Source organism: Lethenteron reissneri, unplaced genomic scaffold (assembly GCF_015708825.2).
Source record: "Lethenteron reissneri isolate LAM-NWPU_2019-01 unplaced genomic scaffold, ASM1570882v1 scaffold_1848, whole genome shotgun sequence".
In the NCBI taxonomy this organism is placed as follows: domain Eukaryota; kingdom Metazoa; phylum Chordata; class Hyperoartia; order Petromyzontiformes; family Petromyzontidae; genus Lethenteron; species Lethenteron reissneri.
In genome coordinates this window covers 327,969-343,176 of record NW_026891606.1, presented here as the reverse complement: position 1 = coordinate 343,176, position 15,208 = coordinate 327,969, and the positions used below count along the sequence as shown (strand labels likewise).

General features: G+C 53.1%; 1 protein-coding gene across 1 annotated transcript in view; it reads right to left on the bottom strand.

Moving 5' to 3' along the window:
- LOC133339376 (uncharacterized) overlaps positions 1-14,929 on the bottom strand; it is a 68,063-nt gene extending 53,134 nt beyond the window's left edge. The window contains exons 1-2 of the mRNA XM_061547517.1: positions 14,847-14,929; positions 1,734-1,859 (exon numbers count right to left, since the gene is read on the bottom strand). Coding sequence (XP_061403501.1) covers positions 1,734-1,809 — 76 coding nt within the window. The 5' untranslated portion in view covers positions 1,810-1,859; positions 14,847-14,929. The remainder of the gene's footprint in view (positions 1-1,733; positions 1,860-14,846) is intronic.
- Between the last annotated feature and the right edge of the window lie 279 nt (positions 14,930-15,208).

The window sequence follows — 15,208 nt, the reverse complement described above, 5'->3', positions numbered from 1 at the left end:
TCTAGCATTGAATTTGCCAAGGAGAATCAGCTCGTCAATTTTCGGTGTACTCTGAAGGATTTAGTTGAGTTGGCTGTGGTAGATCTCCTTGGTGTCTCCCTCCGAGTCCAGTCCTGGTGTGTAGGTGCCGATGATGGTTAAGTGTTGGTCAGGCGTAGGGTCATAAAACGCTCATTGATGCCAATTGGGAGCCCACTGAGGTTGTTGACGAGCTTGTTGTCGGTTACAAAACCCATGGCATGCAGGTGTTGTTCATCTGCAGGTTTACCCTTCCAAAAGAAGGTGTAGCCTCCACTTGCCTTTCATCAACCAGACGGGTTTTGCTGAGGGCTGGAATATAGATGTTAAACTGTCTCCGCTCGCATGCCACAATGGCCGTTCTGCGCTCTGGACAGTGCAAGTTTGGGTTGTCTGTGAGGGTCCTGACATTCCAGGATCCAATGTTAAGGTTATACTTCTTCTTGTTTCGACCGTAAGTATCGATGCTCCCTCTGGTCACGGTCAGCCAGACAGGATGTTGCTAGGCAGACTACGTTTAGGGCACCTTTGCTAGCCCTATCCCCCATTTGGGGTGACCAGAATGTTTCCTTGTGGGATGCTCAGTCACAGCTACAGCTGCCGGGATGCACTCCTGCCGAATCCGAGTGCATGACGACTTTCTAATAGCTGACGCCTTGTGACTTGGTGCTGGCTTGTGACTTGGAACGTTTAGCTCCAAAGGCTTGCTCTGCTCGCCACTTGCCAATCACCCAAGGACTTTGGGTATGTAGTGTGCGGGTTAGATGGCACTGTTCCTGGAGGGTGCCAGTGCGTGAAGGAATTAACGTGCAGTGTCTGTTGTACACCAGGCTCCCGCACAAAGCTCGGCCAGGAAGCAAGCCTGGGCCCAATGGCAAGGCAGGAAACGGATGTGATTGGAAGGCTTTGTTTTGAAACACCAGACATCACGTGGCTCCTCCGTGATGTGCCCTTGGCCATCTGGACCGCAACTCGTCTGCCCCACCAGGGTGAGCCGTTGGCCACTTCGTATGCACCCCGGAATTTTGTCCAGCAAACACTTTAGCACTAACTGGTCGTGTGCGTGTTGGAGAGTTAACCCAACACGACGACAACATTTACAATTCGAGTAAGACGGGTTCATAGCGCAGCGCGCTCACCGTGGCACCATTGCTCACGACACCGCTCACGACACACACACACGTGTACACACAAACACACACACGTGTACACACAAACACACACACGTGTACACACAAACACACACACGTGTACACACAAACACACACACGTGTACACACAAACACACACACACGTGTACACACAAACACACACACGTGTACACACAAACACACACAAACGTGTACGCACAAACACGTGTACACACAAACACACATACATACGTGTACACACAAACACGTGTACACACAAACACACACGTGTACACACAAACACACACGTGTACACACAATCACGTGTACACACAAACACACACGTGTACACACAAACACACACACGTGTACACACACACACGTGTACACACAAACACACACACGTGTACACAAATCACGTGTACACACAAACACACACGTGTACACACAAACACACACACGTGTACACAAATCACGTGTACACACAAACACACACGTGTACACACAAACACACACACGTGTACACACACACATGTGTACACACAAACACACACACGTGTACACACAATCACGTGCTGTACTCACTTTTAGCCTCTGCGGGCGCTAGCGAGATGCCTAAGATGATGGTCACGACGAGGACGGTTATCCATTGTGACGTCATAATTCAAGCAGTAGTTGTGGGGAGCCAATGAGAATGACAGCAACTGCAACCTGCATATCATCACACCAGGGGCGGTTTCTTCATTAGGGCGATTGGGCGACGCACCACCAAAGTGTGAAAGGGACTTTTTCAATCACATTAACAATCTCATTCAACCACAGAGTTACGCTCGCCGTTACTGTGCCTCTGGATATAGTCCAATCAGCGTCATGTCACGTTCTGTGGAGTACCGCCTCTTTTTGGGCGATTTCACTCTGGCTGAGAATCGCCCAGAGTGTTCCCATAGACTTACATTCAAAGATGTTTTTTTTCGAACGGCAGGCGCTGCAATGCATTCTCTATGGCTTCCGGGAGGGCTCGCACTCACGTGCTTACGTCATCATACGTAAGCACGTTTCAGTCAACAATATTATTTGTCGCCACCTAGTGGAATCTTTAATTTACTGGTTAAAAACCCTTGTCAAACTCCATTTGAGCTTGAATTTTGGTAAAATGTTAATTAACATAATAACACACACACAAATCATCGCTGTCGGACGGAAGCCTTGTATGTCCAAAACTTTTACTTTTCAGGAAACGAAAGAAAACCTGTTTTTTCCCCAAAATAATTTCCAAGCTCTTTTAATGCTTTTCATTGGTTAAATATTTGTAAAACACATTGACAGATGTAAAGGGTGACCAATAGCATAAATTTTTTAAAAAATATGGAGATATAAAATATGGATTCTGCCTGATACATTTGAAGTATTCGGAATGACGGCAGGAAACCACTTGACGGGAAGCACACTCTTTTATTAAATCTTGACTTGTTCGATACAACGTGTGGTCTCTATTCTCACACTACACACTCCACTGACACGTGTGGTCACTACTTCTCCCGCTACACACTCCACTGACACGTGTAGTTACCCTAGCTCACGCTGCATGCTCACACTGCATGCTCACACTGCCCCGGTCCTTCCAAGGACAGCGGGACTAGGTGCCGCAGGGCCCGATCTCTTCCTCCTCCGTCTTCAGTCTTCGCTGGTCACCAACTCCCCGTGTGCTTGTGCGCACCACCTTATATACCCCCCGCTCTCGGGAGACGGGGCGTATGCGGACTTCGACGTGAGCATCCCCCTTAGTTAACCAATCCCCGCACGCTTGTCCCAGGATCCCATCGCTGTCAGCGCGCGTCCTATCACTGCTCGCGCGCGTCACCGATACCCAGCCAATCACAGCCTCATAACCCCCGACCCCGCGCTGACCCCTGATCCTTCACCGTCAGCGCGCGTCATCAACACACACAGCCAATCACTACGCGCTGGCACACGATCCTTACCCCAGCGCGTATCACCACTACATCACCCCCTCCCACATAGCTCGCAGCCGGCCCGGCTGCTAAACAAGACAACAGAACACAACATTAACACAACAAAAACCCCACCCCCCCAGTGTGCCCCGTAACGCAACAACAACAACACAACAACACAACAACCGACAACCTATATACAAACCGACAAACAAGACAACAAAAGTCGACAACAACACACAATACCAGACAACAAGTTATGTACAAACCGACGAACAATACAATAAAACCAAGTCCCAGAAAGGGAACGTGTCCAGCGTCTCTGTGACTGTCGAACCCCCCCCTTCCGCTCACTCCTTCACCGGACAGAGCGGTCGGGCGGATGAGGAACGCAGTGACGAGGCGCTCCGGCCGCATCGGCTCCTCATGCGGCAGGTCATGAAAAGTTGCGCGACTTAGCGCGAGTCCGCCTGGCCGGTCCATCGTATGGAACGGGACACTGACGAACGTCCGGTGGCTCCGGCAGCCCTGGAAGGCGCGGATCGGGCCTGGAAGGACCGGCCGCGCTGCGGGGATCCGGCCACCGGTGGTCGGCAGCTGTCAGTTCCGAGACACCTGGGAGCGGATCAGGCGGAGACATGTGAGGATCAGGCGGAGACATTTCCCCCCTCGGGTCGTCGGTCACGTCACATGCTCGGCCCTCACGACACAAAGGGAGGCCATATGGAGGCGAGAACGGTTTCAGTCGGGAGGGGTGGATGTACCAACGGCGCTTTCCCCACTTTATCTGAACACATTGGGGGCGTGCAACCCCCACAACCTCAACGGGTCCCCGCCATGGCTTCAATAATTTAGGCGACGTAGCCAAAGGTGCCTGAGGGCAGTGCAGCCAGGCCCTATCGCCTGGTTTCCAGTTGTGCACGGACACCTTCCGTGCACGCAACCGCTCGTTGGCAATTTGCCGAGCCCGCGAATTAAGCCGTGCGGCCTCCCGTGCCTCGGTCAGCTTATGAATGTTGAATTTAATATGTTCAGCCAATTTCGAATTCGTTCGTGGCGCGGACAATCCCAGCTGCGTTTCCATAGGCGGGTCGGCTTCCCGACCATACATCAGATAGAATGGGGAAAATCCCGTTGCCGCATGGGGGGCCATTCTATACGCGGCGAGGACCCCCGGGACCTGCAGGTCCCAGTCAACATGTGCCTCACACACCTGCTGGCACAGCATAGAAGTCAAAGTCCTGTGGAGTCGCTCCACCATCCCGTCTGTCTGTGGATGGTACGGGGAGGTACGCACCTTCTTAGTACCCAATAGGTCGCACACCTCTTGCAGCAATTTACTAGAAAAATTTTTCCCTTGGTCGGTTAGCAAGCGTTCGGGAGCCCCCTTGTCCAGGACGTAGCCCTGGACAAAGGCGTCCGTCACAGCCGCCGCCGACTGGTTGGCGAGTGGCCATGCCATAAGCCACCGGGTAAAGTACTCGACACCAACCAACAGGTACTTATTCCCCCTTGGCGTGACTGGAAAAGGCCCCAAAATATCGAGCGCAACTAGCTCGTTAGTGCGCGAAACCTGAATAGATTGCAGCGGCGGATTTGACGCCACGGCTGGCGGTTTTCGTCTGGCGCAATCAACGCACCCCTTTAGAATGTTCACCACATCACTCCCCATCCCCGGTCAATAATAGTCACGCTGAAGCAGAGCAAGCGTTTTGTTGACCCCTAAATGCAAGAGGCGTTCATGTGCGGCCAGGGCAACTTTCCCCCTTACAGCGGAAGGCACCACGAGTGTGTGCCTTCGGGACAAATTGTCCCATCTCATTAACAGGCCCTGCTTGAGCACCCAGGAGCCAGTTCGTTCCCGGCCCTCCTCGGGACCCCCCACCCTGCGGCGCAGCGCGAGCAGGGAGCTGTCAGCCATTTGGAGACGGCCCCACTCAATCAGCGACAATGAGAGCAGCGAGTCCTCTCCTTCAGGGGCAGCGGGATCATCGGCGATCGGTGCATCCGCGGTCGCGGCGAACGCACCCATACTATCCGCAGCTGGCGGTTTACAGCGCGACGATCCCATTAAGCACGCACATTTGTGACAAGGCGACAATCGCGACAGGGCATCGGCGTTAGTGTGGCGCAATCCCTTTCGGTATGTGGTCGTGAACTGATAGTCCTGGAGGACTTCCAACCACCATGACAATTGGCCCGAGGGTTGGGCAACCCGCAATGAATACTGAAGTGCCGCGTGGTCCGTCCGGACCGTAAAGTGACGGCCATAGAGGTATGGTCTAAATTGTTGTACAAAAAAAACAATAGCCAGCAACTCGCGACGGGTGACGCAGTAGCGCTGCTCCACCGGCGACAAAACCCTGCTACCATAGGCGACCACCCTTTCGACTCCCCCGATGACCTGTGAGAGTACCCCCCCAATGCCCGTGTTGCTAGCATCCGTGTCTAGCAAGAAAGGACTTGTAAAATCAGGATAACGCAAGGGCGGGGCACCCACCAAGGCGTCCCGGAGGGAGCAGAATGCGGCCTCCTCCTCCGGTCCCCATCGGAACTTGACTCCTTTTGCCGTTAGAGCGTGCAAGGGTTTTGCAATGGTGGCGAAATGCTCAACGAATCGGCGATAATACGAAGCAAAACCGATGAAACTGCGCACGTCCGAAACCGACGTGGGCGTTGGCCATGAACTGACACAGTTCGTCTTCGCGGGATCGGTAGAGATCCCCGAAGAATCGACAATGTGGCCCAAGTACCTCACGGACTTACGAAGAAGGTGGCATTTGGCCGGCTTAAACTTTAATTTAGCCGATCGCATCCGCAAGAACACCCCTCTCAATCGCTGGAGGTGTTCCTCGAACGTTTTACTGAAAACAATGACATCGTCTAGGTAAATCAAGCAAGTATCCCATTGCAAGCCCGACAAAACCAACTCCATAAGGCGCTGAAACGTCGCGGGAGCGGAGTGAAGACCCATGGGTAACCGGTTAAACTGGAACAGGCCCCCTGGAGTCCGAAATGCCGTCTTGGGTCTAGACTCGTCGAGTGGCAGCTGCCAGAATCCCGACAACAAATCCAGAGTCGAAAAATATCGCGCGCCAGATAATGCATCGAGGGACTCGTCCATTCTGGGGAGCGGATATGCGTCAGCCACGGATATCTTATTCAGGCGACGGAAATCTACGCAAAATCGCAAGGACCCGTCTTGCTTTTTAACCAGCACAATAGGTGCTCCCCATGGACTGGAAGAAGGCGAAATAATGTCGGCCGCCAGCATATCGTTAATGGCCGACTGAACGTGTTCCTTTTCAACAGGACTCGCCGGAAGGGATTTAGCCTGACAGGTGCCGCATCGCCTGTTTCAATGTGGTGGTGCAACAGGTCCGTGCACCCAATGTCATATTTATGCTTACTGAAGACGTCAGAAAATTCAATCAGTAACGCACGCAGCGCACCCAACTGTACCGCTGACAAATCGGTCGAGTCCGCGCACAGCGAATCGACCCATTCAAGGTCCTCCCTCGATGGATTGCTCTGCGTCGGGCTTGGGTCAACCTGTGCAACTAGGCGCTCCTCCGCAGGGACCCGTGCCGCGTGAGCTAGCACAGTGCCCTGCTGAATAACGGCCGGCCGCGAACCAGCGTTTAAAACCATCACGAACGGGTCCTTGTCAGCCCGAACCAAAGTGTGAGCCACCGACAAATCGAGACCCCCCACAGCCCTATTAGAAGGACCCAAAAGCATGCCTCGTTCCGAGGTCTCTCCAACCAATGGTTTTCTCAACCGGAGGGGAATTAACATCTGTGAACCCGGGGGCACGTGCACGGTCTGCGTCGCCAGCGCTTGTATCGTAGCGCACGCCGTCCGAATTTCGGTAGGATTCGTCAAAAATGAAATACGGCGACCCGATGGTAACTCAATGCAACGCTGATCGATGAGAATTTTAATGGGCATTTTAGCCAAGAAATCTGTGCCCAACAGACAAGGGACCGCTAAGGAAGAAGAAACGAAAACGGGTCCCGACAATTTAATATCTCCAATGCAAATGGACGCCCTAATTTGGCCGACAATGCCCAACGAGCCCCCATTTGCCGCGTAAAATGGCACGTCGACCGGGAGCAGAGGTCTACATTGGACGGGGAGAATGTTGTAAATGAGGTCTGATATAATAGTCGCCGACGCCCCCGTGTCCACCAACACCCTGACCTCGACCCCGTCAATGAATCCCGTAACGACCGACGAACCCGCCGACGCAGCCACCATCCTGTGCCCCAACTCAGACCATTCAATGTCCCCTCGGTCCCGCACGAACCCCCCTCGCCGAACCGAATCCCCGATCCCTAACCAGCCTTCCACCGCTGCAACGCGACGACCCATGTGTGTCGTGCATGTAGGCCGAGCATGTGAAGTGCCGCGACTTGCGGGGGTAGTAGGGATGACTTGGGGCCTTGGTCGTTGTCCAGCCGAGGTCCCATGGGGCGCTGACGAGGAGCGCGGCAACCGGACGCCACGTGGCCCCGGAGACCGCAGTTGTAACACGTGATGAGGGACGTCGGAGGTCTCGGTTGCTCCAGCTTGCGGGCCGATCGCAGAGGCGAACGACCCCCCGACCTCCAGTCCCCCAGTCGTCCAGCGGTGAACGCCTCCTCTCGTGGGCCGATGACTTGGGGCTCGGTGACGACCGGGCCCGGAGCTGAGGCCACGGCAGCAGTGCAGACGGCCCCCTGTTTACGCTGGAGGACCTCGTACGCCTGTATACTTGTTGCGACCCGCAACGAAGAAATATCGACCTCGTCGGCCGTGTTGATGGGGACCCCCAGGTCCTGCGCCAATTTGAGCAGCTGCTCCAAGACCATCGCGTCCTGGCCCTCCTTGTCCATACGAGGGAACGCGGCGTCGGCGAGAGCCAACAACGCCGTGCGGTAGGCGAGGGCGGTCTCCGTGTTTGCTTTCCGTCGGGCGTAAAAGTGATGTCGACACGCCGAGGGAGGTCCGTAGACCTTGGCCATGAGGCCCAGCGCCGCCTTGAGCGTGGAGCGGTCCGACCTCTGTGCGGACCTGAAGGCCGCGAGCGCGTCGTCGTCCAACATGGCAGGCAGTGCCCGCAGCGCCGTAGCGTCGGACCAGGCCGACATCTCCTGATGCGCCAGAAACCTGCGCTGGAATGCGCCCCAGTCCCCGCCCTCCGCCTTGAAGGCTGACAATGTGGGAAGGCGCTGCTGGAAAATGAAGTCGTCCTCTGCCACGTGGTTCCCCTCTGCCGCACCGTCGGTCTGCAAGATGGCGGCCCCAATGGCGGGCGGCTGATGGCGGTCCGCGGCGCGCGCTGATGACGTGAGCGGGCGCGCGTGGAGAACCGCCGCCACGTGTTGCTCGCCGTTCCCGCCAAAAGATGGCCGCGCAGTTGAAATGGCGGGAATCGCCAAGTCATTTTGGCGGGAATCTGCGGGCCGCGCTTGCTGAATGTCCGTCGATGTCCCCGCTCCACCCGCTACGTTGATTTCTGCCAGGATGGACGCGGCGGCGAACAGCAGCTCTGCCAGACGGGAGTGCGCCTCACGGAGTCCAGCATCGGTCCCCGGTCGCTCGTCCGGCGCCCTCGGCGGGTCCTGCGCCATCGGCATATCCTCGTCCTCACCCCCTGACGCCAGCTGGCCCGAGTCGTCAAGGTTATCCTCGCGGTCAATCCCGTGGGTCCGACGGGTCTTCCTTGTATCCATGCCTGGAAGACTGTTTCACTTCTGACGCCAGTTGAAGTATTCGGAATGACGGCAGGAAACCACTTGACGGGTAGCACACTCTTTTATTAAATCTTGACTTGTTCGATACAACGTGTGGTCTCTATTATCACACTACACACTCCACTGACACGTGTGGTCACTACTTCTCCCGCTACACACTCCACTGACACGTGTAGTTACCCTAGCTCACGCTGCATGCTCACACTGCATGCTCACACTGCACTCTAGCCCCGTAACGTCCCTGGAGCCTACAGACCCACCCCAAGCTTGGGCGTGGGTCACAACCTCTGGGTCCCGTGAGCCGGCCCTCACACGGACGTTCGGCCCCGGGTCCCAGGGTCCCGCCTCTGGGTCACACAGAGCCCCGGTCCTTCCAAGGACAGCAGTACTAGGTGCCGCAGGGCCCGATCTCTTCCTCCTCCGTCTTCAGTCTTCGCTGGTCACCAACTCCCCGTGTGCTTGTGCGCACCACCTTATATACCCCCCGCTCTAGGGAGACGGGGCGTATGCGGACTTCGACGTGAGCATCCCCCTTAGTTAACCAATCCCCGCACGCTTGTCCCAGGATCCCATCGCTGTCAGCGCGCGTCCTATCACTGCTCGCGCGCGTCACCGATACCCAGCCAATCACAGCCTCATAACCCCCGACCCCGCGCTGACCCCTGATCCTTCACCGTCAGCGCGCGTCATCAACACACACAGCCAATCACTACGCGCTGGCACACGATCCTTACCCCAGCGCGTATCACCACTACACATTGTTGCTGTCGGGATGGAAACCTTGTATCTCAATATTTATATTATAATAAATAATTTATTTTATAACTCAAATAAATGTATTTATTTTGTCAGGTCTGCGACACAATCTTGGTCCACACCAAAGAAAGGTTCTCCTTTACCGACCACCTTGTAAGTGCCACGCTGCTACAAGGAAAAATGTTTCAACAGCCTGGCCATACATTCCCTGTTGAGGCTCTGAACATCACTGTCAGGGCATACCCTATGTTAAATAAGGCGAAGCTGAAGACTGAACTGTCTGTCATTTATGAGAGTCCAGAATTCAAGGGCTGCTGTGGTGCACGAGCGCTGTACCAGGTTTTGCTGAAGTACAACCTCCAGGATACTTTTTCAGAGACTGTTGCTCTGTTGAACATCCTCATAACCACTCCCATGACAACTGCTGAAGCTGAGAGGTGTTTCTCAACCTTAAAGAGAATCAATACATTCCTGAGAAATGTAATGGGACAGGAACGTCTGAATGCAATGGCTATGCTTTCCATGGAGAGGGAACTAGTCAGGAACATGCCTGCTTTCAATGAGAGAGTAATTGATCACTTTGCTACTTTGAAAGAGAGAAGAGCAAAATTTCAGTATAAGTAAGCAGTGTATTAAGCGAGTAATGTGATATAAACAGTGTAATAATAGTGAGTATAGAAACAAACAAGAAGATGTATTATAAGAGTCACTTTATTTTTCATTAATATTAAAGTAGTGAAGTTGCCTTTACATGCTTAAGCTGTTAATTTATCCATTGCATGGGTGGACCTTATCCTTATCAATCATCCAAACATTTGCCCCCCCTGAGAGATTTTGCAGGAGCCGCCACTGCATCACACAAAGACAAAGATTCCCACGTGCAGCCTCTTAACAGACTGTCGGGGAAAGTGTTCACCGACTCATTCACCACTCGCACACACAGACACACACTCACTACTGACACACTCACAGGCACAAAGACAAAGATCCCCTGTATTGGACCAAGTGCTGTTCACGAGCACCTATGAAAGGCCCAGAACAACACACGAGGGGGTGGGTGGTCAGCACCACACCACTCACGAGAGGGTGAGTGGTGATGTTTACACTCCACACCCGGTACTCATTTGAGGCCGAGTGGCGCTAGGACCAGTAATCGCCACTGATGTTGGCCGTGAGTGGGAATCAAACTCAGGCCGCCGGATTCGTAGAGCAGCCCGCTAACCGCTACACTACCACTCGCCACACAGGCACACACATTCAGACACACAGACAAAGACACAGACACACACTCACCACAACCTTCTCATTCATCACTCACCTCACCACACACCAGAGGTCGCAAACGGGTTTTGATTCCTTACCCGTACCCGGCCGCACCAGGGTCGCAAATGGGTACCCGTACCCGTACCCGGCCGGGTACGGGTACCCGTTCCGTACCCGTACCCTACCCGAAATTAGTGACAAACGGTTACTCACCAGTGACTCACGGCCTACCCGTACCCGTACCTGGCCGCACCAGGGTCGCAAACGGGTACCCGTACCCGTACCCGGCCGGGTATGGGTAGCCAGGTATCGGGTAGGGTACGGGTATCAGGTACCCGGTTGCGACCTCTGCCACACACACAAACACCGCCCCCCCCCCAATCCCCGTATAGCCTGTAACAGACTGTAGGGGTAAGTGATGTTAGTAGCGAGTAGCAGCAGCAGCACCTATGAAGGCTACCAGCACGAGGGCATAGAGGGGGTGGGTTATCAGCACCACTCCCGGCCGCCTTTGTCTCCCCCAGTAGCGATGTTTACTACACAGCACGGCACCAGATACTCATTGAGGCCGAGCCGACCTAGGGGAAGCCCAGCACCAGTTCAGATAATCGCTATCGCTGCTGTTTGTGGCCATGAGTGGGAATCTAACTCGGGTTTACACCATTGGAACCTCCTTTTCCAGTAGCAAAATATGATAATTGTTTTTTTACCCTTTAATCTGGCAACAAAACTGACACCTTGTAAAAAAAGGTGTCAGTTTTGTTGCCAGATAAAAGGGTAAAACCCCAATTATCATATTTTGCTACTGGCAAAGGAAGTTCCAATGGTGTAAATGCTTCACCCCGAGCTCTCATACTCTGATGGTGCATTGTCTTTGAGTTGTGCGCCTTTTGGCGTCATCTGGTCCAACACCATGTGAAACTAGGCTCTAAGGAAAGCTGTCTCGAGTGTGGACCAATCAATTTCGAGGACAGTGCATATCATTATCAGAGTTGTGTTTTTTGTTTGCATTCCGACTGCAGGTATTGTGGTCTATGCAAACATGACTCCTTGTAAAAAAAGGTGTCAATTTTGTTGCCAGATAGAAGGGTAAAAAACCAAGTATCAACTAACTCGGGTTTTTTAACATCACCCCATAGACTTTCTATGGGAACCGGTTCCCAATCTCTTAACATTGCCCCATGAAGATGCATAGAGACACAGACATACACTGAGACCCATACATATGTAATGGGTTCGATAGAGGCGCACACACTCATGTGGAGGCAACACTATTTATTTAAGTCACGTAGGTAAAAAATAAAATTAAAATTAATAAAAGTAAAATAAAAATTACGACGTTTCGGAGGCAACACAAGCTTCCGTCTTCAGGTGGAGCCATCACAGCACGATTACTTGATACAGCAATCGTGCTGTGACGGTTCCTCCGAAACGTCGTGATTTTTATTTCACTTTTATTAATTTTAATTAAATTTTTTACCTACGTGACTTTACCGAAAAAACCTAAGAGTATGAATCCTTGCAGTCACAAAAGCTTCAAATCTAGAACTATTTATTTAACGAAGATGCATAGAGACACAGACATACACTGAGACCCATACATATGTAATGGGTTGGATAGAGGCGCACACACTCATTTGGAGGCAACACTTTATTTAACACAACTGAAACACAACTCTACATAAGGTGATGACCACCGTCCTAGTCTCACTAAGACTCGGGTACTACTTGGCGTGGCCAAGCCAGGAGGGCATCTGCTTGTCCACGACGACTTGGGGCTTAAATTTCGATTTAAAGCTTTCGTGACTGCAGGGATTCATCTTCTTGGTTCTTTCGGTAAAGTCGTCACGTAGAAGGGAAATAATAAACTAATAAAAATAAAACATAATAAAATACAATTCTCACGATGGTTCGGCCACAACGCAAGCAGCCGTCCTCAGGTGAAGAACAGGTCTGTCGGGAAGACAGCGTCTGAATGACCTGTTCTTCACCTGAGGACGGCTGCTTGCGTTGTGGCCGAAACGTCGTGAGAATTATTTTATTATGTTTTATTTTTATTATTTTATTATTTCCCTTTTACGTGACTTTACCGAAAGAACCAAGAAAATGGAAAGCTTGTTCTTGGTTCTTTCGGTAAAGTCACGTAGAATAATAAAATAATATTTTTTACCTACGTGACTTTACCGAAAAAACCTTAAAATATGCTAAGCCCCATAGCACCAACCCGTCCCTCCCTCTCTCCCCACTCTCCCTCTGATTCTCACCTCTCTCTTTTTTTTACGATCAGTGGAAACAAGAATATGCTCGGTGTATTCGGCACTTTGTTTCGTTCATCATTTCGTAATTTTCTTTTTTTTAAACGGGGTTTATGCAACCCTCGCTCGTTCTCTCTCTCGGTCTCTCTCTCGCTCACTCTCTCGCTCACTCGCTCACCCTCTCGCTCACCCTCTCGCTCGCTCGCTCGCTCACTCTCTCGCTCACTCTCTCGCTCTCTCTCGTTCTGCACGCAGCCCTTCTCGCAGTCCGACGGCCTCCGACGGGTAGCTCATATCAGCATGCAGAGCTCCCCGTCATCTGCCACCGAGCACACGGCCTCCTCCATCGCCCTCCCCTCTCTCCGACTTACCTATCTCACCTCTTCCGCTCTCTCTCTCTCTGGCACGCGCGGTGGTGTGCCGCACGTGACACGGGATGGGGCGCGCGGCGGTGTGACGCACGTGGCGGTGTATCACATGTACGGCGGTGTGGCACACGTGACGCGGAGGAATGTGCACGTGCCGTGGTGTGATGCACGTAGCGGTGTGTCACACGTGAGGCGGTGTGGCGCACGGGCCACGTTTGTTAGCGGTGATGAATGTTACTGATGGCGATGACCTCGAACCAAAAAGGAGACTGCGGAGCAACTGCCGCCGCAGCAATAAAATTGTTTACAAGTCAAAGTCTCTCTGAGACTCACTTCGCTCGCCTCTAACGGCCAACTTCCTCGCTCTCACCCCACTCTCTCTCTCCCTCTCTTCACTCGCTTGACGATCTCTACCTCTGCTCTCTCTCCCTCTCTCTCAGACCCTCACCTCTCTCCTGTCTTTTTTTTAAAACGATCAGACGAGAAAGACGCTCAGACTTTCGGCACTTTACTTCGTTCATCGTGTCGTTGGTTTGTATTTTTTTTATCTATTTTTTTTTACTTATGTGCTCCCCTTTTTTTATCAAAGATATAACGCGAGTTTCCCGTGTAACATTAGTCCCATTGTGTGTTACTGTGTTCATAGACACCAACAAGAAACACAAATCACCCCCTTAAACCTCTCCTCTCTCTCTCTCCCACTCACACACTCACCTCCCTCGATCTCTCTCTCTTTTTTACATTTTTACGATCAGAGGAAACAAGAAGATGCTCGGTGTAGTCGGCACTTTGCTTCGTTCATCATTTCGTTTTTTTAATGATTTGCTTTATGTACCCCCCTTCTCGCTCTACCCCCCCCCCCTCTCTACCCCCTCTCTGCCCCCCCCCCTCTCTCTCTACCCCCCACTCCCCTCTCTCTCTACTCCCCCCCCTCTCTCTCTCTACCCCCCACTCCCCTCTCTCACCCCCCCCCTCTCTCTCTACCCCCCCCCCCCTCTCTCTCTACCCCCCACCCCCCTCTCTCTACCCCCCCCCCCTCTCTGCCCCCCCTCTCTCTCTACCCCCCCTCTCTCTCTACCCCCCCTCTCTCTCTACCCCCCCTCTCTCTACCCCCTCTCTCTCTCTACCCCCCCCCTCTCTACCCCCCCCCCCCCCCTCTCTACCCCCCCCCCTCTCTACCCCCCCTCTCTCTCTACCCCCCCCCCCCTCTTTGCCCCCCCTCTCTCTCTACCCCCCCTCTCTCTCTACCCCCCCTCTCTCTCTACCCCCCTCTCTCTACCCCCTCTCTCTCTCTCTACCCCCCCCCTCTCTCTACCCCCCCCCCCCCCCTCTCTACCCCCTCTCGCTCTCTCTCTCAGACTCTCACCTCTCTCTTGACGATCTCCACTGTTTCTCTCCCCCCTGTCCAAGCGCTGCTTCAGGACCCAGGAAACCACCTCTGACGCCACGTCACGGATATCATCCCTCCCCTACCCTCCCCCTCGTGTCAGCGTTTATCGTAAATCCGCCTGCAGACCAATCCCTTGCTGGGAAGCGACGCAGAAGCAGCAACGGCTGACACGACTGTTGCTACAGCAGCTGATACTGGTCCTCTACCCTAGGCCGACTTGGCCTCAAATGAGACTAACCTTGATAATTGTTTTTTCACCCTTCTATCTGGCAACAAAACTGACACCTTTTTTACAAGGAGTCATGTTTGCATAGACCACAATACCTGCAGTCGTAATG